Source organism: Suricata suricatta, chromosome 4 (genome assembly GCF_006229205.1).
Source record: "Suricata suricatta isolate VVHF042 chromosome 4, meerkat_22Aug2017_6uvM2_HiC, whole genome shotgun sequence".
Classification (NCBI taxonomy): domain Eukaryota; kingdom Metazoa; phylum Chordata; class Mammalia; order Carnivora; family Herpestidae; genus Suricata; species Suricata suricatta.
This window is the reverse complement of record NC_043703.1, coordinates 130,126,452-130,147,241: the sequence shown is the minus strand read 5'-3', so window position 1 is coordinate 130,147,241 and position 20,790 is coordinate 130,126,452. Positions and strand designations below refer to the sequence as shown.

The 20,790-nt window shown below is 45.6% G+C and overlaps 3 protein-coding genes across 16 annotated transcripts in view; 2 read left to right on the top strand and 1 right to left on the bottom strand.

Moving 5' to 3' along the window:
- The window catches only part of ACOXL (acyl-CoA oxidase like), a 327,931-nt gene extending 311,001 nt beyond the window's left edge, over positions 1-16,930 (top strand). For all 5 annotated transcript variants that reach the window (XM_029937830.1, XM_029937833.1, XM_029937835.1 and 2 more), the window contains one exon: positions 16,070-16,930. In XM_029937830.1, coding sequence (XP_029793690.1) covers positions 16,070-16,273 — 204 coding nt within the window. In that variant the 3' untranslated portion in view covers positions 16,274-16,930. The remainder of the gene's footprint in view (positions 1-16,069) is intronic.
- Positions 16,295-20,790, bottom strand: part of LOC115290709 — a 5,040-nt gene continuing 544 nt past the window's right edge. Inside the window, exons 3-5 of the mRNA XM_029938537.1 lie at positions 20,144-20,448; positions 19,151-19,763; positions 16,295-18,181 (exon numbers count right to left, since the gene is read on the bottom strand). Of these exons, the coding sequence (XP_029794397.1) occupies positions 18,105-18,181; positions 19,151-19,763; positions 20,144-20,448 (995 nt within the window). The 3' untranslated portion in view covers positions 16,295-18,104. The remainder of the gene's footprint in view (positions 18,182-19,150; positions 19,764-20,143; positions 20,449-20,790) is intronic.
- BCL2L11 (BCL2 like 11) overlaps positions 19,295-20,790 on the top strand; it is a 47,317-nt gene continuing 45,821 nt past the window's right edge. For 3 of the 10 annotated variants that reach the window (XM_029937840.1, XM_029937838.1, XM_029937836.1), the window contains exon 1: positions 19,295-19,550. The gene's annotated coding sequence lies outside the window, so the exon portion shown is untranslated. The remainder of the gene's footprint in view (positions 19,551-20,790) is intronic. The other 7 variants (XR_003907962.1, XR_003907963.1, XR_003907964.1 and 4 more) reach the window with 5 other exon arrangements.

Here is a 20,790-nt window from a genome sequence, read left to right as displayed (position 1 = left end):
GTGGCATCATCTACTACACACAGACTCTTGCTTTTGAGGGAGGGTGGTAAGGAATTTGAGAAGGAACCTGTGGTTCCCTTACCCTGGTCCCACTCATCCAGCAAGGCCCATCTGACTTGACATGATAAGGCTGTGACATTTTAGCTCTGTTCTACAGGCGACTGGAGAAGCTGGTATGGAATGTAACTGTAGGCACCCATTCCATCTCCTATTTGGTGGCTTTGGTCATGAAGCTGGGGTGTTATGAAATTATAGCACAATGGAGTAGTCATACAGAGAATGCAACAGAGTCTAATTTTAACATCTCCATTGATTTGAAAGCATCCCCAGAACTGGTTTTAACTTTCTTTCACTCCTGTAGAACCCCCTGGTTCACCTCCAGGAGACAGCAGGGACCAACTAGAATATGAATGCATCCTGGTCCACCTTCTCTTTCCAGAGCAGAAGACCTCATACAGAGAGCCAGGGAAAATATCAGTACCAAAAGAGTGCTGCTAAGAAAGTGGGAAGTCTCTTTTCCCTTCCCCCGCCCCTGGACCCGTGGGCCCAGCCAGCTCCTCAGTAGCATAAAATGCATTGTTGAACCTATAAATGGATGCCACTCACCTGAGCTTAAGAAAATACCAGTGGGATTTGATTTCTTCAGTTTGGCCAGGGACCCTGAGGTCACCACTCCTGCAATCTTGGCTTCCGTATCATGGCCACCTGGTCAACCCTCATTCTTCGCCTCATACTACAGTTTTGCGCTTTCCAGGGAATGAACCAGAATCATTCTGGATTCTCTTATTCAAGGTTAACATGTTTAGAAGCACAGGAGAGAGCAGTTTGGTTTGCTGATCCCTGGCCTCTGAGTTCTTCTGGCAGCTGCATTATTTTGGGCTCCTTGGGGTGATACTTGAAGTGGTGGGTAGTAATTAGGGCATTCTTCTCCATGAAAGTCTCTGGGTTCACCCCTTACTCCACGATGCACAGTGCGAATTTCCTACTGGTGAATTGTGTTCCTAAGAGTAACTGTGTTATACCAAAAAGACCTTTTAGGAGATGGAATTCAGCTCTGTATAAGCAGACAGAGCAAACCCTGTTGCAGTTAAGGACAAGGTAGGTTTTATTATAATAATAAAATGTAAATGAATTACTGAACTAAAAACAAGAATGGTCCCTACTATGTCCATTTTTTTAGAAATTAATATTCTACCTAGAAATGAATAGTTTTTACAAAATAAAAAGTATTTGTAGTTGCTTTTCTTTTTCTGAGGCTGTTACCTTTTTCCTTTGATTTAGATATTGCTGTGGCCTTCTCTACTTCTTCTGTCTTCTGGGGGACTCAAAGCACTTGGTACTTAGTAACTATACAAAGTAGGGGTGGTCCCATTTTAAAGCACACACAGTGGACAGGACTCACTTGTGAGAACCCACAGGCCTGTCCTTCCCTGGACACTGGTCATTCCCATCACAGAACTCCCAGGCCTTAATTCTGTAACCAAATTGGCTATGGCTGAGACAATGTAAGAAAAATATCCACTTCAAGTGGGTCACTCTTTGTAGGGTCTTTTGGAATACAGGTGATCTATTTCTTAATCTGGGTGATGGTTACATGAGTATGTTCCTTTTGTGATAATTTAGCAAGCTGGTATACACTCGTTATTTCTATCTCATGTAAATATTAGAATAATCTTATCTGTATTATTTTTAAAACCTTCCTGTGGTTTTGATAGGAATTATGTTAAACCTGTATATCAATTTCTGGAAAAATGGCATCAATACTATACTGGATCTGGGGTGCCTAGGTGGCTTGGTCAGTTTAGCATCCAACTCTTGATCTCTGCTCAGGTCATGATCTCCCGCTTTGTGAGTTTGAGCCCTTGTTGGGCTCTACAATGACAGCATGAGGCCTGCTTGGAATTCTCTCTCCCCCTCTCTCTGACCCTCCCCCACTTTCTCTCTCTCTCTCTCAAAAATAAATAAACATTAAAAAATTATGATGCTGAATCTTCTAATCCATAAATATGGTATGTCTCTCCACTTAGATTTCTTCTCCTTTCTTTTGTCAGCACATTATCGTTTTTAGCATACAAGTTTTATACATATTTTGTTAGATTTACACCTAGTTATTTTCTCTCTTTTTTTTTTTGGAGAGGTTGTAAGTTGTATTGCATATTTTATTTTAAGTGTCTACATATCCATCAGTAGTATGTGGAAACAATTGATTTTTATATATTGATCTTACATCCTATAATCTTTCTGAACTTATTAATTCTAGGAGTTCTTACAAATTCCTTGAAATTTTCTACATAGGCAAACATGTCATCTGAAAATAGGACAGTATTTCACTGGATGTAGAATTCTGGGATAAGAGTTCTTTTCTTTCAGGACCTGAAAGCATTTTTGGCTTCATGGTTAATAATGAAAATACATTATCATTCAAATTGTTTTTCCCCTATGAATAAAGTGTGTTATTTCTACCTTCAAGATTTTTTGGAGGTGGTGGCTCTTTAGTTTTCAGAAGTTTAACTCTGATGTGCCATGTGTGGATTTCTCTGGCTTTGTCCTGGGTCAGGTTTGGTTAGATTTTTGAATTTGTTGATTTCTGTCTTTTGGCAAAAATGGGGAATTTTTTTGGTCATTTCATCAAAGTGCTTTTCAGTCCGGCCCTCCCTTTCTTCTCCTTCTGGAACTCTGATAACATTTAAGTTAGATCTTTTCTTATAATCACACAGGTCCCTAAGCCTCTGTTCATTTATTTTTCAGTCTATTTTCTTTCTATTGTTCTGTTTTCCAGTTTACTGATTCTTTCCCCTCTCTCCTAAACTTTGCTGTTGAGGATATCCACTGAGTTTTTATACAGGTGATTGTATTTTTCAGTCCTCACATTTCTTTTTTTTTTTTGTATTTTCTATTTCTTTGCTGAGATTTTATATTTTTTTACTTGTTTCAAGTGTGGTCATATCTGCTTGTTGAGGCATTTTTATGATGGTTGCTTTAAAATCTTTGTTGGATAATTCTAGCATTTCTGTCATCTCAGAATTGGTATCTATTGATTGTCTTTTTCTTCAGTTTGACTTCTGATTGAAACTTGGACATTTTGGGTATTAAATTATGAAACAATGGATTTAGTTTAAGCCTTCTGTTTTTGACCCAGTGCTCTAGTGGGAGAAAAGGAGCATACCACCTCATTACTGCCCTACTGGACAGAAGTCAGTTCTCCATTCACCCTCTGCTGATGTCTAAGGGGGGCTCCTTGTTACTGCTGGGTGAGAGTAGAGATTTCACTTGCCAGCTAGGCCTCCACTGATACCTCCCTGGTGGTGAGGGGCAGGAGAGCCTCATTGCTGCCCCCCACATCATCTGCATTAACACTGGCAGTGTCTTTGCTGTCACCATGCGTGGTTAAGTCCTTCCTTCCGCTCAGCCTCCTTTACAGCACTCCATCTGGAAGAGGAAGGAGAGCATGTCTGTTGCCAGGGGTGAGTGGAAATCTAGCCTCCTCATGTGGTCTCCACTGACACCGCCTTACAGCCTGGCAGGGGTGGGAGACTAAGCGCCCACTCAGCCTTGAGAAGACATGGTGACCGAGGCATAGTCTTCTGTGGTTTTTGGCTGGAGCAGGGTGGTTCTTGTCTAAAACTTTTTCTGTCTCCTTGACTGCCCCTTTTGACTGGAGACGACACGCTTTTGTGGATTTATGTCTGTGTCTGATAATGTTCTTGGGTTGACATCTTCTTTAGCTCTGAGTGTGGGATATATGAGGTAAAAAGAAAACCCAGAGAATTCACCACTGTGTCTTTCCTCAGCTCCCAGTGTCCCTAAGCAGACTGTCATCTCCTCACATTCGAGAGTCTTCTTTATGTTTGTAATATATATATTACAAAACCTGGACAAAAACCTGGACTATATAATATATGTGTATATATTATATATATGTTTGATATACATATATATGTCAAAGTGGGCTTTGACTATGATTTGGGGGGAAAAAACTGGTGTCTAATAGAATGCTTTCTAGAGAGCTTCATCAGTTCATTTGAACTCAGACTAATGACCTCCCTGGATCTTCAGTTTTTTTAGTCCTTTTTCACTTGAACCATCCCCCGCCCCTCTGTTCTCGTGCTGAAGTATCTGCCTGCAACTGTTTCATCCAGTGACAATATTTGACTTTATCTGGAGGACCCTTTCCAGTCCTTGCTGGCCTGAGAACCATACGATCCAGATTCCTATAAGCTCAAGCAAGAAATTTTCATAGGAAAAGAGTTAACCTCTCTATGGTGAAAAGAGGAAAATAAAATATATGTTTTTATAATGAAAAATAATTTTTCATTAAAAATGTTATGTTCTCCCTACTTTTTTGGGGCTGAATGTTACCATTTAAATAATGGTAATTTAAATAATATTTAAATTAAATAATATTTAAATTATTTAAGTGATATTTAAATAGTGATAGTGGTCCATTTTTTTGATATCCTTACTTGACAAAAAAAATGTTGCCAGTTACATGTCGGTTTGCCGCGTGTTGCTTTTTTCCTTTCCTTTTCTTTTCATTAAAAAGAAATGAGGTCTACTGTACATACACTGAAGTGTACAAATATTAGGGGTACAGCTCATTGAGTTTTGGCAAATCGAATGGTAGATTGTATAATGTACACCCCATCACCCGAGAAATTTCCCTCAGCCTGTTTCCATCAATCCCTCCCTTTTGCCCCTAAGGTTCTGACTTTGTCATTACATTTCAGTTTGGCTGCTCTAGAGCCCTTTAGGAATGGAAGCAACCAGACTCTCCTTTTGCTCAGCATGATGTTTATGAGATGTCGGTAGTTCATTCTTTCCCTTTTTTTTCCGAGTGGTATATCACTGGAGAGACATCTCCCAACCCTTTCTCTTTCCCAAATGCTGATCTCTCTGGGCCCCTGCTATGTCAGTCTTGGGCAATTGTCCTTGTTACCTCCCACTGACCTCAGCAGCAGCAATCCATGAGTATTAAGGTACAATGTCTTATCTATACTCACTATGGAAAGAAAAAGTAACTGAAGGTTTTAAGACCGACTTTTAATTTTTTTCTTGCATTAGAAAAGTTTGGGCTAAAAAATTGTTTATTCTTCTGTTGATAGACATTTATGATATTATGGATCAGTATTATGATGAATAAAATTGTCAGGATCATTTTTATACAAGTTTTTTTTACATATATTTTCATGTCTCTTGGTAAATACTTAGAATGGATGGTATGGTAGACATTTATTGAACTGTCTAAGAATCTACCATAAACAGTTCTTTTGAAAGTGGTTATATCATTTTACATCCCCACTAGAAACATATGAAGGTTCGATTGTTCCACATCCTCATCAACATTTGGTGTTGTCAGCCTTTTAAATTTTACCTATTTAGTAGGTGCCTAGTAACATATGGTGTTGGGCACCCTTTCCAGTTGCTTATTGTCTCTTCTTAGGTCTTAGTCTTTTGTCCCTCTTTAAACTGTGTTCTATTATTGTTGTTTTAAGTATTGAGTTATAAGACTTATACATTCTACATACAAGAATTTGGATTTTTCCCAGTCTGAGGCCTATTCATTTTCTTAACAGTATCTTTTAAGAAGCTGAAGGTTTTAAGTTCAACTAAAACAAAAATTGTCAACTTAAAAAGTTTAGTTAGTGTCTTTGGGCCTTGTCTAAAAAATCTTTACCTAACTCAAATTTGCAAAGATATTCTCTCATGCTTACTTCTAGAAGCTATATGATGTTTGCTTTTATATTTTGGTCTATGTCTTATCTCAAATAAATTTCTGAGTATAGTATGAGGTAGGGGTTGAAGTTTATTATTTTTTAGTTATCCAAGTGTTCAAGCAACATTGGTTAAAAAGATTATCCTTTATGGTCACCTGGATGGCTCAGTGAGTTAAACGTACAACCCTTGATTTTGGCTCAGTCATGATCTTACAGTCCATGGGTTCGAGCCCCATGCCAGGCTCTGTACTGACAGTGTGGAGCCTGCTTGGGATTCTCTCTCTCCCTCTCTCTTTCTGTTCTTCCCCCACTCATGCATGCATGCTCTTGTGCATGCTCTCTCTCTCTCTTTCTCTTTCTCTTTCTCAAAATAAATAAATAAGCTTTAAAAAATATACTGTTTTTATCCATGACAATACTTTGGCTTCTAATTAAGAAAAATTGATCATGTATGTGTGGGTCTGTCTCTGGGATCTCTATTCTATTCCAATGTTGTATTTGTCTCCTATTTTGCTAATTCTGTCTTGATTATTATATTAAATTTTATACCAGAAAATGTAAGGCCTCCAGATTTTTTATTCCTTTTCAAAATTATTTTTGTTACTCTTAAAACTGCATATTTCTATATATATATTTCCTTATACATATTTTAGAATCAGCTTGTGAATTTCCTGAGATACAAAAGGGGGACAACTAGGATTTCGATTACTGATTGCATTGAACCTATATATCAGTTTGGGGAGAATTGATATTTTAACAGTCCATGAACATGGTATGTCTCTTCATTTATTTAATTCTTTCCAGCAATGTTTTGTCATTTTCAGTAACAGAGTTCTTGAACTCTGCAAATGCTATATTTTAAATTTTAATTTTCTATATGTATATTTCATATTTAGTATACACATAATTTTTGTACATTGTCTTATATACATAAGCTCACTAACTCACTTAATAGTTCAAGTATTTTATTTGTAGATTCCCTGAGATTTTCTAAGTACTCAATCATGACATCTAAAAAAGTCTTATTTCTTTCTTTTCAACCTATATGTTTTATAAAGATCTCACCAAGAGTCAGGTTGAGCCTGGGCTGCTTTAATTAGAACAAGGTCATTGTCCCTAGTCCAGCCTCCCTCCCCACCCACTCCCATACCACCGTTTTTGTCCTGTCAGCAGTTGAGCTGGGAGGATATTAGACTATAATCTGGGATATCTTTGATTCTCCATTGGGTTCAACTTTTGCTTAAAACTATGGGATCAAAGTTCTCTCGAATCTTTCTACATCCTAAAGAAGTTCAAGTCTTCCCAAATTACTTTTGAGGCATCAGGACACAGTGGTTTCAAATTACTACTTCACGTCCTGATTATTTTTGAAGTTTCCATGAAATATTAGTTAAAGAAAAAATGAGGAAGGAAACTTTCCAAAATTTTCTCAAATATACCAATCATGTATATGTCCATGTTAAAAAAATAAACTAAAATTTTTATATTTAAAAAAAAATTACTTCTTAAATTGTTTGGGTCTATGAAATTCAAAGCTCCAGGACCCACTGCCACAGAATTTCTCCATATTATCTTGGATTTTTACTGTATGTTCTGACAGTTTGTGGGGCTTCTGCTTCTTGAAAAAAAGTTTGGACTGAAGATTACTCCTTGGGTATGCTTACATTTCTTTGGGTCTGTATTTGTAAGGCTGAACTATCAGTTGATTAAACTACCATATTCTTTTGTATGAAAAGGTGTAAAGCTAATAGGTGTGAAGCTTTATTACAACCACCTAATTTAATATTCTTTCTAGTTTCATGTAAATGTCTTTGTAGAAAATGTTACCAAGAGCGGCATTGTGGTTACTTTAATTCCATTGCCAATACTTTTATATGGTTTCCTGTATTCTAAAGGGAAAGCTATATGCACTTTTCTTCTTTTAAAACTTTTCCTCTTATGAATCAGTAGCAGTATGAATAAATGTCAGAAGTTCTTATTAAGTGGTTAAAGTTGATGTCTCTGTCTCAGCATTCTTGTTTTAGGTAATGATGATTAAGCAGACTTCATAGTGGAAAATGCCAGAGTTGTAAAGAAATTTTTTCTCTTACTAAGTAAAGAACACACGATACTAGTAATATTTGTAAATACTCACTTTGTGCCAAACTTGCTTAATCCGTATGTTTTAAAGATAAGAAAAGTATTCATGGCTTCGAAGTCAAGACATCAGGGTTCAAAAGTCCCACTCCTTCACTGAAATGGGCATTATCAGTAATATTTAGAAAATAGCAGAATTGTGAAACCTCTAGTTAGAAAACATTGTGATAGGAAGAACATTTTGAAGGTTGTCTCTCCTCAAAATGAACTCTTCGGTTAGGCAAAATGTATTTTGTTTTTGTTTGGTAAAGAAGGTAATTTCTCCATTCTAACATTTCAGATCATGCTGAATATTTTTATTAGCTGAAGAACTAATCAAATAAAATATAATTCATGTGGATTCAGAGAAAAAATGAAGATGGAGTCCTGATTATTTAATACAACCACAGAATTTCATTTCTTGCTATTGGAACTTGGCTGTAGAAAAGAAGGTACATGTTCTTGGGATCAGGAGGCCCAATAAGCTAAGCTCTGGCTGCCTTGTGGTGTGAGCAGTCAGTGAAAACAAGAGCTGAGCTCCCCTTTCCAGTGGTTGTTGGGTAAATTGAGAGAACCATAGCACGTAGTGTGCTCTTATGCCCCATGTGGTGTTTCAAGTATGTTTTTCTTTACATTTACCACTAGCCAGGCATTTGGGCTAAGATGGCAAATTAGCTGTTACACACCTACCACTCCCTCCCGTTTCCTGCGCAGGTTGGCAGTTCTTTAGGAAAGAGATGTAAGATCACACACAGCCGGCTTATGTGAATTCAGTGAGTTTGGAAGTCTTCGCAAAAAGTTGCAATAGCTGCAGATTGAATTACTTGGTTGTGACTATTTTCACTGATCATCCTTTGACAGTCAGCACGTTTCTCTTCTGAAGGGATGTGAATTGTGTCTGGTGTCCGATGGTAGGGACCAGAGGAGCAGAGAAGGGCTTGTAGACCCGGGCAGCAGAGTTCATCCAAGAAGAACAATCTGCACAGCTGGTGGCCTTCCCTTTACAGGAAGAAAACCTGTTGGTCTTGAACACCCTGTATCTGAACTTCGCTGGCCTGGGCATAGTTTCTGGAGACTTAGAGGCTTATCCTTCTCAGGAAGAGGATCCAGATCAGCAGGCTGGCCCTTTTGCATGATGGCAGCTAGCTCTGAAGCCAACGCCCTCAGTAGCCCCCTCTAGTGGCAAGATCCGAGAGGCCCCGTGGGCTGCCCATTCCTGCCCCAGCCCTCTTGGGGAACCTGAGCCAGTGTGGCTGGCCAGACTCACATTCCCCACACTCAGCACATATGGACTATCGATTCTGACTTCCGGGGCCACACGTTTGAACAGGGGCAGAGGCATTTCCTTGTTGCAACCCTCTACCCTCCAGGGGCATAGGTGGCTAAGATGGAGGCACAATGGGGCTGTGGAAGCAGAAAGCTCTGGATTAAAACCCTGGTTGTGCCAGTTATGAGCTATGTTACTTGGAGCAAAATTAAATGATGTGTTCATGTTCTTTAAGCTAACACAGCAACTATTTCCTGATGGCTGTGTTCAGGCAGTCAATCTGTAACCAAGAACATAAAGCTTGAGAGAGACTTAATTAAGTTATGGTACGTCAGGTAAGGGAGAATGGGAAATGTGGTGATGCAGTTAAACGTAATGAAGAGCATCAAATGGAAAGCACGATAAATTTGCTTGGCCCAAGGAGAAGGGGCAGATTTGCTTGGGTTGTAGGTGAGGAAACAAGTTGTGGGAACTCCATAAATCAAATACCATTAAAGGACTCAAGTTCATAACCAATAATTTTACTTTGAAATGCAGCTGAGTGCCAAGTGGAAGTGATTCTGGGCTTTTCAGAAGAAAACTGATCAGATCAAAATAATACTCGAGAAAGCTAATCTTGTGAGGCAAGAATCTAAAGAACTTGGTGAGGGCCTGAATCAGGGGACTACAGAACAAGAGTGGAAAGGGTTCTCAACACCAGGTTTTTAGTATAACAACAGAGCAGAGGATTGTGGATGGCTTTTCCATGGAGGATAAAGACAGACAACAAAAATACATCAACCTTGGGGCACGTGGGTGGCTCGGTCAGTTAGGCGTCCGACTTCAACTCAGGTCATGATCTCACAGTCCATGAGTTCAAGCCCCACACTGGGCTCTGCACTGACAGCTTGGAGCCTGGAGCCTGCTTCGGATCCTGTGTTTCCCTCTCTCTCTGCCCCTCCCCTGCTTGTGCTCGCTCACTCCCTGTCTCTCAAAAACAAACATTTAATAAATAAATAAACCTTTCTCTTGATGAGAGATGTTAGCAGCATGCCTGAGGGTTGGATGCTGGTACTCATTTTATTTCACACTCTTAACAACCTTCTAGAGAAGGTGGTATTCACTGAAATGCAGCAATACATTTTGATACTGTTTCATTTACACGCACGTGGAGACAGACAGACACACACACACACTCATTATAAAAGGTTTCAGACATATGAAAGGGGCCAATCCATACAATAAGTAACATCATTGTACCTATTCCCTAGCTTGTCACTTTCAGGCTGCCATCCCAGCACAGATGGAGGCCACCCACTCAGCTAATGAACTGCATATGTGGTGATACATACCTTTTTAAAGAAGGATACTCTTTAAAGCTGTTTTAAACAAGAAGCACCTTAGGCATCCTAGAATAAAAAGAGAAATCTATTCAGATAGAAGTGCCAAGTCATGTGTCCGTGTACATGGGCTGGGTTTCCATATACTGTCACACTCAGACCTCAGGTTTCCATGTAAACAGACAGATTCACATTGAAACTTGGTGGTCTGAGTTTCTCGGAAGCCTTTAGAGGTAATGATATATTGGAGGGGGGATAAAGTGTCAATAACTCTTTTGCTGCCTCTTGCAGTTCAGGCTTCACATAATTATCTCACTCTATCCTCCCAACCAATTCTGGTGTCAGACCTCTAACCTACACTTTAAAAATTACTTCATGTTTATTTATTTATTTTGAGAGAGAGAGAAAGAGCACAAGCAGAGGAGGGACAGAGAGAGAGAGTGAGAAAGAGAAAGAAACCCAAGCAGGCTCTTCACTGTCAGCACAGAGCCCAGTCAGAGCTCCAACCCACAAATGAGTGGAAATCAAGAGTTGGATGCTTAACCAACTGAGCCACCCAGGAGCCCCTAATCTACACTTTATAGTAGGCAGACTCCTGGCCATGGCGATGAATCCCTATTGGCCACTTTGTTGAAGAAATCTCTGGGAGCAGAGAAACACTGCAGTCCACTGAAGTAATATAGATGTGCAGTCCATTCCATCATACTAGCTGACTCTGGTTAGGTCTGACCAGGCCCCATCTGTTTCTCTCTTGTAATGGAGCAGGAGAAGCTAAACATTTAGAAGACTTGGAATTTCTAATTGCACATATTTTCTGCCTTTTCCCCCTATCTTTGACACTTTGATGTTACTGAGTATTTTTGTTGGAAGCTAAAGCCCCTTGTAGAGATGGTGAAGCCATGGCAGATGGGTTATTCGGTAAGTCGTGATGATTTGCTTTTTATACTGGATCAAGTAGGAACATGGGGTGGGCGTGGGTGTGCAGTGGGACTTCAGCCTGCTATTCAGATTTTCTCCCAGATATCCCACCAACTGGACAGTCATTGGCTTAATAAACTCTTTTATGACCCAAAATTCTCAGTTAATCGTGTCTGTGAGCTACACCTCCACACACCTTTAATTGTGTCGTTACAGAATTGTCCTCAGATATTTAAGAGGGTAGACACATAGCTCAAGATGACCCTCTCCTTTTCACCCTCATGATGGCAATTTGAATTTTAAAAGGAAGATACCTGAGGGCCTGGGTGACTTAGTCCGTTAAGTGTCCAACTTCAACTTAGGTCACGATCTTGTGTTCACGAGTTCAAGCCTCACGTCGCTTTCTGTGCTGACAGCTGAGCCTGGAGCCTGCTTCAGATTCTGTGTCTCCCTCTGTCTCTCTCTCTCTCTCTCCTCTCTCTCTCTCTCTCTCAAAAATAAACATTAAAAAATCTTAAAAGAAATATACCTGTTTTAATTACCCATTGCCGTATAACATATCACCCTAAAACTTAATGGCACAACAAAGCAACAGTTTATTTCTTGCAGTTCCATGGGTAGACAACCTGGGTCCTTCTCTGACTAGTCTTAGGTAGATCACTCCTGTGGTGGCAGTCATCCGAGTTCAAATGGACTAGGAGGTCCTGGATGGCCTCACTTGCATTTCTGAGAGTGGGCCTGACTGCTGACCAAGGGAACTTGGTTCTTCTCCACATGGCCTTGGGCAGCCTCCAGCAGGCTAGACTCCAGCAAGTGGTCTCAGGGTCCCAGGAAGTAAGAATGGCCATTGCAAGGCCTCTTGAGACCTAAGCTCTGGAGCTCACACGGTGTCACTTTCTTCACATTCTATTGCTCAAGATAAGTCACAAGGCAGCCAGATTCAAGGGATGGAGAAAAAGGCTCTATCCCAGTGCCCAAGCAAGGAAGGGGCTAACTGAGGGACATTTCCAGTTGAAGGGATTGACACAGAGAATAGCAGGTCACCTGGTGTTGGCAACAGAGGTGGGGGACATGGGAAGAGGCGGGCAAACCTTCTGCACAGAGCCTTAGGAATAGCTGGGGTGTCACTGCAAGTACATTGGACACCTCACACCTTGAGCATCTACTGTATAGTTAACACCAACACAAGGAGAACTGGGCTTTGTTTAGAAGGCTGTAAAGCTTAGATACTGCCCATTCTAGACCATCCTAGTCTCCCAACTGGAATAAGGAAAATGCTGGGATGAAGAGGTAGAAAAGAGAGAAACTACTGCAACTAGGTAGGGGCAGGAAGGCAAACTCATTACAAATTTCCCCCCCGAAAATCCACATATCAACTTGTCCACCCACTGTCCCTCCAGTGTTGAATACTTCTGCTTTCTTCAAAGTAGATATTCTCAAATCCCAGTCCCTGGTTACTGCCAGTGCCTCTCTTGTTATTATTTTTAGAGCAATACTGCCCATACTTTGGGTCCTTTAAAATTTTTCTATAAGAATTTAGAACTTGTTCATGCTCTTTGCCTTTTAAAGGTCACCTATGCATTGGTGTTTTCTTAAAAGCTGGTGAGTTTTCTTTGTAAAGGGATGGGTGGGCTTGGGATGCTTTGGCCAGAACATTTAGGTCACATACTGCCAAATGGGTGGGGTAGTGGGGAGGCTACCCTAGGTGCCATCTTTGTGCTTATATTATGGAGGTATATGTTTGGTAATAAAACTGAACTTTAATAGTACAGACGTACCTTGTTTTATACTGTTTCATAGGCATTGCAATTTTTTTTTTTTACAAATTGAAGGTTTGTGGCAACACAATGTTAAGCAAGTCTGTTGACGCCATTTTCCCACTAGCATTTTCTCACTTTGTGTCTCTGCATCACATTTGGGTAATTCTTGCAATATTTCAAACTTTTTCATTATAATTTTATTTGTTATGGTGATCTGTGATCAGTGACTACGCAAGCTGAAAGCTCAGATGATGATTAGCATGTTTAGCAAGAAAATATATTTTAATCAATGTACATACATTGTTTTTGAGACATAATGCTATCGCACACTTAACAGACTATGCTATAGTGTGAAGCATAATCTTTATGTGCACTGGGAAGCCAAAATATTCATTTGACTCACTTTACTGCAGTATTGGCTCTGTATTAGCAGTCTGGAGCTGAACCTGCAATATCTCTAAGGTATGCCTGTACTTTGCTTAGTCCTGGGGGCTCCCTGATAATAAAAAAAATACTGTATATATAATAATAAATGCTATATTGGCTATTAGCTACTTAAATTTATTTCCAATTAAGGAGATCCTATTTGTAAAAAGTCTTTAAAATTCTTCAACATCTCCTCGATATAGGAGGCCTGTGTTTGCAATGTACATCACTACATCTCCAGTGCCCAGCACAATCTGTACCACAGGATAGGAGTCCAGGATGTCCTTAGTAAGGGAAAGGAAGATAATAATAGTGATCATCCCCATAGGCAGAGGAAAGGGAGTATCTGGAATCAGAGTCAAACTTGTTATATTAAGAGTGATGTCTGATCCTTGGATCTGGACACCAATGGGCCTGTAGCAGTCTGCGATAAGTGGAGAAAGGGAGGAGGAGGAATAGTTTTAGACAGCTTCAGAAATTTAGGCTTACAAAGATTCTTAGCAGTTGACACATGGTCTTCCCCTTCAATAACAGCATTCATCTGTAGAGTGTCACTTAAGGGGTCAACTCCCTGAACACTTAGAAGTAAGAAAACCATCTTCTTCTCTAGCCATTAGATCCTTTGTAAAAATCTACTTTATTCTTATTTTTTAAGTTGTGAAGGAGCACCTGGTGGCTCAGTTGGTTAAGCATCCACCTTGGCTTAGGATATGATCTGATGGTTCATGGGTTCGAGCCCGGCGTCAGGCTCTGTGCTTACAGCTAAGAACCTGGAGCCTGCTTCAGATTCTGTGTCTGCCTCTCTCTGCCCCTCTCCCATTCATGCTCTGTCTTTCTTTCTCTCTCTCTCTCAAAAATAAACATTAAAATTTTTTTTAAATAATAAAGTTATGAGACTATTGAATAGAAATCCGCTTCCTGCAATTTCTATCTCTAGAGGCTTATTTTGTGTTTGGTACTGGACAGACCAAACCCATACTCTCTCTTCCACATAACACTCATTCATGTAATTGAATATCCCCCATTGTTGAATATGTGACAAAAATTGGTTGAGTTTCATAATGCAAACCTAAAGGAAAGTTATCTTGATAATGATATTATAACACATAGAAGGTTTAAGGGCCCATACACCATCTCATGGTTTTGAACTGTGTGGTTAAAGACCTTGAGAGTTGACAGATTAGTCAGGGATTTGTCAAGAGTATTAATTACAAACTTTGAAATCTTGGTCAGTGAAAGTTCATCGCAGTGCATCTTGCAAATATGATCAAAGTCTTTTCACTACTGATTTTATGATGCTTAACCACAGTGTGTAAAGAATGAAGGTTTTCATTAGAAATTACTGGTATTATAGAGCACATTTAAAAGGTAGATGTATTGTGAGACTATTAAAATTCATGATCTTCTCCTCCCCTACCCCAACCCCTGCCTTGGGGACCCCCCCTCATTGTCTCTGGACACCTGAAGTGGCATTTTGGAGTGCTTTAAAGGAACTGTGTTTTTTAAAGTATTAACATAGCTCAATAAAGACCACCACTATGAGGACAGCCAAGGTGGGGCTGGTGTAAGTGTTGTTTTCACAACCGTAAAATCTTGGGGGCGAACTGTAATTTGGTGAGTGGAAGAAATTTATGGCTGGCTGAAAACTTAAAAATTGGAGGGGTAAATTGTGCCGCTGGTTATGGGAAAGCAGAGCAGTCCCTCCACCTTGTCCTTGCTGAGTTTTAGAAAAACAAACTATTATTTTTGGTAGCGTTTCCCCCCCCCCCGGGAATTAAAAAAAAAAAGCACTGGCACCTAAACCATGGAAAATGAAATTAAAATACACCCAATGCAGCTCCTCCAAAATCACTAGCTTACATTTCCCCCCCCCTTCTGCCGAGATGTCTTAGCTGTGCCTTGCAATGGTTATCAGAATACACATGGGTAATCTGCCAGGGTTTTTTTTGGTGTTCGCCTTAACTGCAGGTTGATTTGCTGCAGCGGCCTGGTGGAAGATGCACCGAGATGCATCTTGGGACCCCCAGCGCCACTGTGCCTGCATGTCGAACTATGGCCTGCTGCCCGCCAGGGGTGGGGAGGTGCTAGTCTGGGGAGAACTGGGGCATGCCTCCAACTGGTTCACCTGTCTGATGCTCTTTTGTTCAGTTGCATCTGCACGCCAGAGGGTGGCACCCCAGGCACTCCAGAGGTGGAGGGGAAGGAAAGGATGGGGACTGAAGGAGAGGGGAGGGCAGGGCGGGCAAGGGGAATGCTGATAAAATTCCCAGACCTCGGTCTTGAGATTCCCATCTAATTTGGAGCCCACCCCCAACCCTGTATGGAAGAAGTGGGCGTCTCACAGATTCAGGAATTTCTAAGATGATAAGTCTTGTGAAGTGTATTCACGACCAACGGCTCCTACCCTCCTGGGTCCCGGGAAATCCCAAGGGAAACTAGTTTCCCCAGTGGTTACCTGTGCAGGTGGTTGGGAGTGGGCGCAAAGCCAATGGCACCCAGCGCTGTAAGTGAGGTAACATCTGACCTGTCACTTTGTGTCATGTTTTGCAGTTGCTGGATTTGTGCGACTCGGTGAAGGATGATGCCCTGAGGGTGATCTCCGCCTTTAACATTCCACACACCTCCCTCCATGCACCCATCGCCGGAATCACCACCGCGCAGGCCGCCTGGGCCTTCTATCCTGCACCGCCGCTGCAACCCCAGGCCCGGGAAGGGGCGCGCTCTCAGCAGCCCAAGCTGGGAGCCAAGTTATAGCGGGCGTGGCGGGAAGGGTGGTGGCTCGCTCGCAGCTGCCACGACACTAGCTTCTCTGACGCCTGGAGCTGGGGCGGAGGACGGCCTGGCACGCGCTGGGCCTCTCGGCCCTCGGGGAACTTTGGTCGCAGAGCAGGGTTCCCACCGAGGCTGGCGCGGTGCGCAATGGGCTGTTGGGGAAGGAAGCCAGGCGGCAGCCCCGGAACACGGACGGACCCAGCAGCAACCTCGCCCAGCTTGGGCACCGCATCTCCCTGGGCAGTGAGTTCCCCTGCGAGCATGCCCCACACCCGGGTGCCGCCGAAGGTCTCCTGCTTTCAGCGGTGATTCACATTCACAGTGATTTTGGGGAAACTCACTGGTGCTGCGTGGGGGGAAAAAATCAAAACATAAAAGTCAAACACTCGTGGGCAAAGTGATGCTTTTCCAGTGAATCAGACCCCCTTGGAGTCTTAGAGGAAACGCATGGAAGGGGAAAGGGGAGCGTGTGCCTGGCGTTTTGCTCCCCCCAAGAGCGCGAACTCTGGCTCGTCCTTTCTGGCAGATGGCTTCCGGACCGTGAGACAACGAGCGGAAAATATTTGTGCCATACGAAATTGTAATCTGTTCTTTAGAGGAGCATAGGCAACAAAGCTTAATAAAGACATTAAGCCATGGGAAGGCGCTCTGGCTACTTCGGAGGACGGGGAGGCGGGCGAGGGCAGTACACCGCAGTTAAGTTGCTTTCGGAACTCGGAGAGACCGCACCGGCAACGCCTGTGGTTCGGGCAAGGGCTGCAGATTTCCCATCTTATTTCTCAGATCATTGCCCCACTTCATTCTTGCTCCCTTCTCTCAGTCCAAGCCATCCTTGCTCCCTCTCCACGTCTCGTGGCGGAGGAGGCAGGAGCGGACACAGCTCTGCTCGTGTCCACGAGGGCGAGACCGGAGCAGAGAGCCCACCTGCCCTTCCCACACTGTCCCTTTTCTGGGCTGTGGTCCAGTTAACAGAGGACCTCCGGACCCTTTGGGAGAGAGCGGGAAGAGCGCGGGGTGTTCTGCCCAAGCTCCCCAGCACAGTCTGGGCTGCAAGAACAGCGGGCTCCGTCCCAGCCGACCTCTCCTCTTTGTGCCCCAAAAAAGAGCGATTAACCAGTTGCTTTCCCTGACGCCTTGGGGGTTTTGTTTTGTTGTTGTTTTAAAGTGTTCACAGGGTCGGTAAAGCAGACGACGCGGGGGCGGCGGAGCTGCACAGAAGCAGATGAGAAACACTAGGGCTTTCTTCTGCGTGGTTCTTTTCCTGTCCCTGTCTGCATCGCCCACGGAAAGCTCGGAGCACTCGGGCGCTTTGGGGGGCTCCTAGCGGGCGCAGGGATTCTGTTTTCTCCCGGGTGCTACGCCGGACGGCTAAGGCTTAGGGATCGCCCGTAGCCGCCACCTGAAGTCGGGGGCGCAGCTCCAAGCCACGGGCAGGGTAGACATCTAGCCGCTGAGTCCACTTCGCCGCGCCCACGCCCTTGTCCTTTCCCTCTTGCGACGAAATCCCGGGGCAGACTCGGCGATGGGTCCTTGAGTCCCTCCGGGAACCGCTGGCCCCCTACACTTCGCTCAGGACTCGCTGGAGGATGCGCTGAGAAGACTAACCAGGGGCTGTGCTGTCTCGCTGACGTTCCGTATCTGCTTATGCAGCGTAAAACTGACCGAGGTGGCCAGCAGCGGGACAAACGCCTCGCCGAACTTGCTCCTCTGCAAATGAGGACCCTCCCTTCTTGGTTCCGTGGGGGGGGGGGCGGTGGGGAGGGAATGTGGGGGGAAGGATAGGTGATTCTTAAATTGAGTTTCTTTATTCCGTCTAACCGGGTCTCCTCCGTGGCAGGATGTTCCGGATCCCGACCGACCTTGTCCCCACTCCTCGGCCACTGCTGTCTCCTAGCCGGGGGAGTGCGTGAGGGGTAACGGTCAGGACTCATGACCCACATTAGGAGAACAGATGGGGGGTGCGGACCCCGAGGTGCACCCGTCCCCCCAGCAGGAGTGGGAGTGGGCCGCGGGCGTGCAGCGAAAGGGGGTGTGGGGATACTTCACTTAGTACATCGATCACCCTGCGCGCCTCCCGGGCGGTTCTCTGAAAGCTCCACCAATCTCTAGGATCCTAACCGAGCAGAGCCACCATCCTCTCCCATCTGAAGGCCAAGATTCTTCTGGGCCTTTTTTTTTTTTTTTCTTCAAAGGATTATTTTTCGAGTTCTTTTTTCATTTCCCTATTTTACCTGCTCTGCGCGCAGTCCCTTCCCGCCTCGGGGCTGCGGAACAGACGCCTCCCGGGATCCGCTCCTTGCCTCTTTCTCCACTGTCCCCACTAAGGGCTCTGCCTCTTATCAGAGGTTCCGCGCGGGAGAATAGCTAGGTGTCCCTGCCAGATGGCATGAGGAGGGAGCCTAAGACAATCACGTGAGGCGAGAGCGAGAAAGATGAGCAGCCCTGCCCATCAGGGTCTCTCCCAGCATCCCAGATCCTGAGTGAGGAGAGCTTAGAGACCCTCTGCTCAACCCTGGAACTGCATGTCCTCGGGTCAACCCAGTCCCCGCGTCTGCCCCAGAAAGGCTGAGAGAGAAATTCCTGCAGCCCATCAGGGGCTCGGGGGCGCCTCCTGAGGCCTTCCGCAGGCGGCAGCGGCCCAGCCTGCTTCTGTGGGCCCAGAGCGCCCCCTCTGTTCCAAGCGCACGTCTTGGCCTCCGCTGGATGGGGGGAGAGCAAGGGTAAACTTTGGCGGGGGGGAGAGGGGGATGGGCGGTGCACAAGCCACCAGCAGCCCTAGTCGCTCCAGTAAACACGCCCAGCTGGGGTAGGGCGCGCTGCGCGCGCTGGGGAACCCGGCAGGGCCACCCCCGCCTTTACCTGTCCGAGCCTGAAAGCGGCAGCGGCTGCTGCGCAGCGGGGGCGGGGCTTGTCTGCCCGCGCGCCGGGGCGGGACCCAGTAGGGGCGGAGCTCACGGTGATTGGGTGCGGGCGCGGAGCCACCAGCCAGAGCCGAGCTGCAGGGCTGTGCAGGTTTCACTTCGCTCCGCGCAGCCTCCAGGTTCTGATCTTGTAAGACTGCTCCGTCCTGCGTCGCCGCCGCCGCCACCACTGCCACCGGATTCTCGAAGTCGCCCTGCGCTCCCCAGCCCCACTGCGGCCAGCATCGCCGCGGGCTGCTCGCTTCGCCCCGCTCTCGCCGCCACCCCCCCTCGGCGCCCTTTCCCTGGCCCTCGTCCCCCCAATGTCTGACTCTGACTCTCGGACTGAGAAACGCAAGGTAAATACCTCCGAATCCCCGGGAGCGGGCCGGGTGCCGACGGAAGACAAACACCGGAGCCAGCTCGGCTCCACCTCCTGCTCCCTTCCCGACCACGTGCAGGCAGAGATGCACGTACGGGTCCCACTTGTCGCTGGGCGGGAGGCGACGATCAGACGGGTCGGGTTCCCTACCCCTGCAGGTCCAGTTTGGTGAGGGGTCGTCCGTGAAAGGCTACGGGCACTTGGCCGAAGTGCGGCTCGGTCCGGGATTCCGCTCGAGGGATTGGTGAAGCATCCCAGGGCCAGCTGGAAAGACAGCGCGGGGCCCCCGCTCCACGACGCTGGGCTACGCGGCCCGCCGGAGCCTCGCGGCCCGCTCCCGGCGACCCCCGAGTAGCGGCTGCGCCGTATTAGCTGGTCTGGAACCTTGACTTTTCTCGGGTGCTTGGGCCCGTTGCGGAGGATTTGCGGAACTGAGGTGGTTTTTTAACTGACGGGACTCGGCTTTTCCTTGTACTCATTCAGGCCGAGGTTTCAGGGCAGGTACTGCGTTCGCGCTCTCGGACGTGTCTGGGAGCCCTGCCCGGTGTGCGGGTGCGCTGCAGACGGTACCCGCCGCACCAACCATAGACAGAGGGAGACCGAGGGCCTCTTCCGACTGCCGCGGCCACGCAGTGGACGAGCCTCGAGCAGCAGAACCTGCTGCATCCAGGGGCCGGACTGTCGTAGAGACCCGGGCACCCAGACTCGCTCGCAGTGCTGGCTGGCGGTGCGGTGCCCTCGAGGGACTGTTACTCGGTGCTGTTGCTGGTAGTGGAAGATCCGCGGGACGCTGAGAATGGGGGTGTGGATATGTTCGTTGTTTGCAGTGGTCAACGGGTGCGCGCAGATATGCGTGCCCGTGGCCGTGGTGGTGGCTTAGATTTGGAGCGTGTCCGCGGCGCACGGGGAGAAAAAGGGAGGAAGTTAGAGGAGAGTCGGTGCTGCTGCTAAAGAGGGGGCGGCCACTGGAGTCTCCAGCCCAGCCGGCCTGGGCGGGGGTCGGCGGCCAGCAGCAAGGACTAGGGTCTGAGAACGGCGGGTGCGGAGAGAGCGAGGCTCCAGCTTTGTCTCCAGGTGACCGGCTGCTTGAGGCGACAGGAGCTGCCGAGGCTCGATCGGCGTCCGGACAGTCACAGAGGCGGATTGGGGAAGCTCCGGTTCTCGAGACTCCCGCCGCCGCCGCCGCCGCCCCCGCCGCCGCCGCCGCCGCAGCGGCC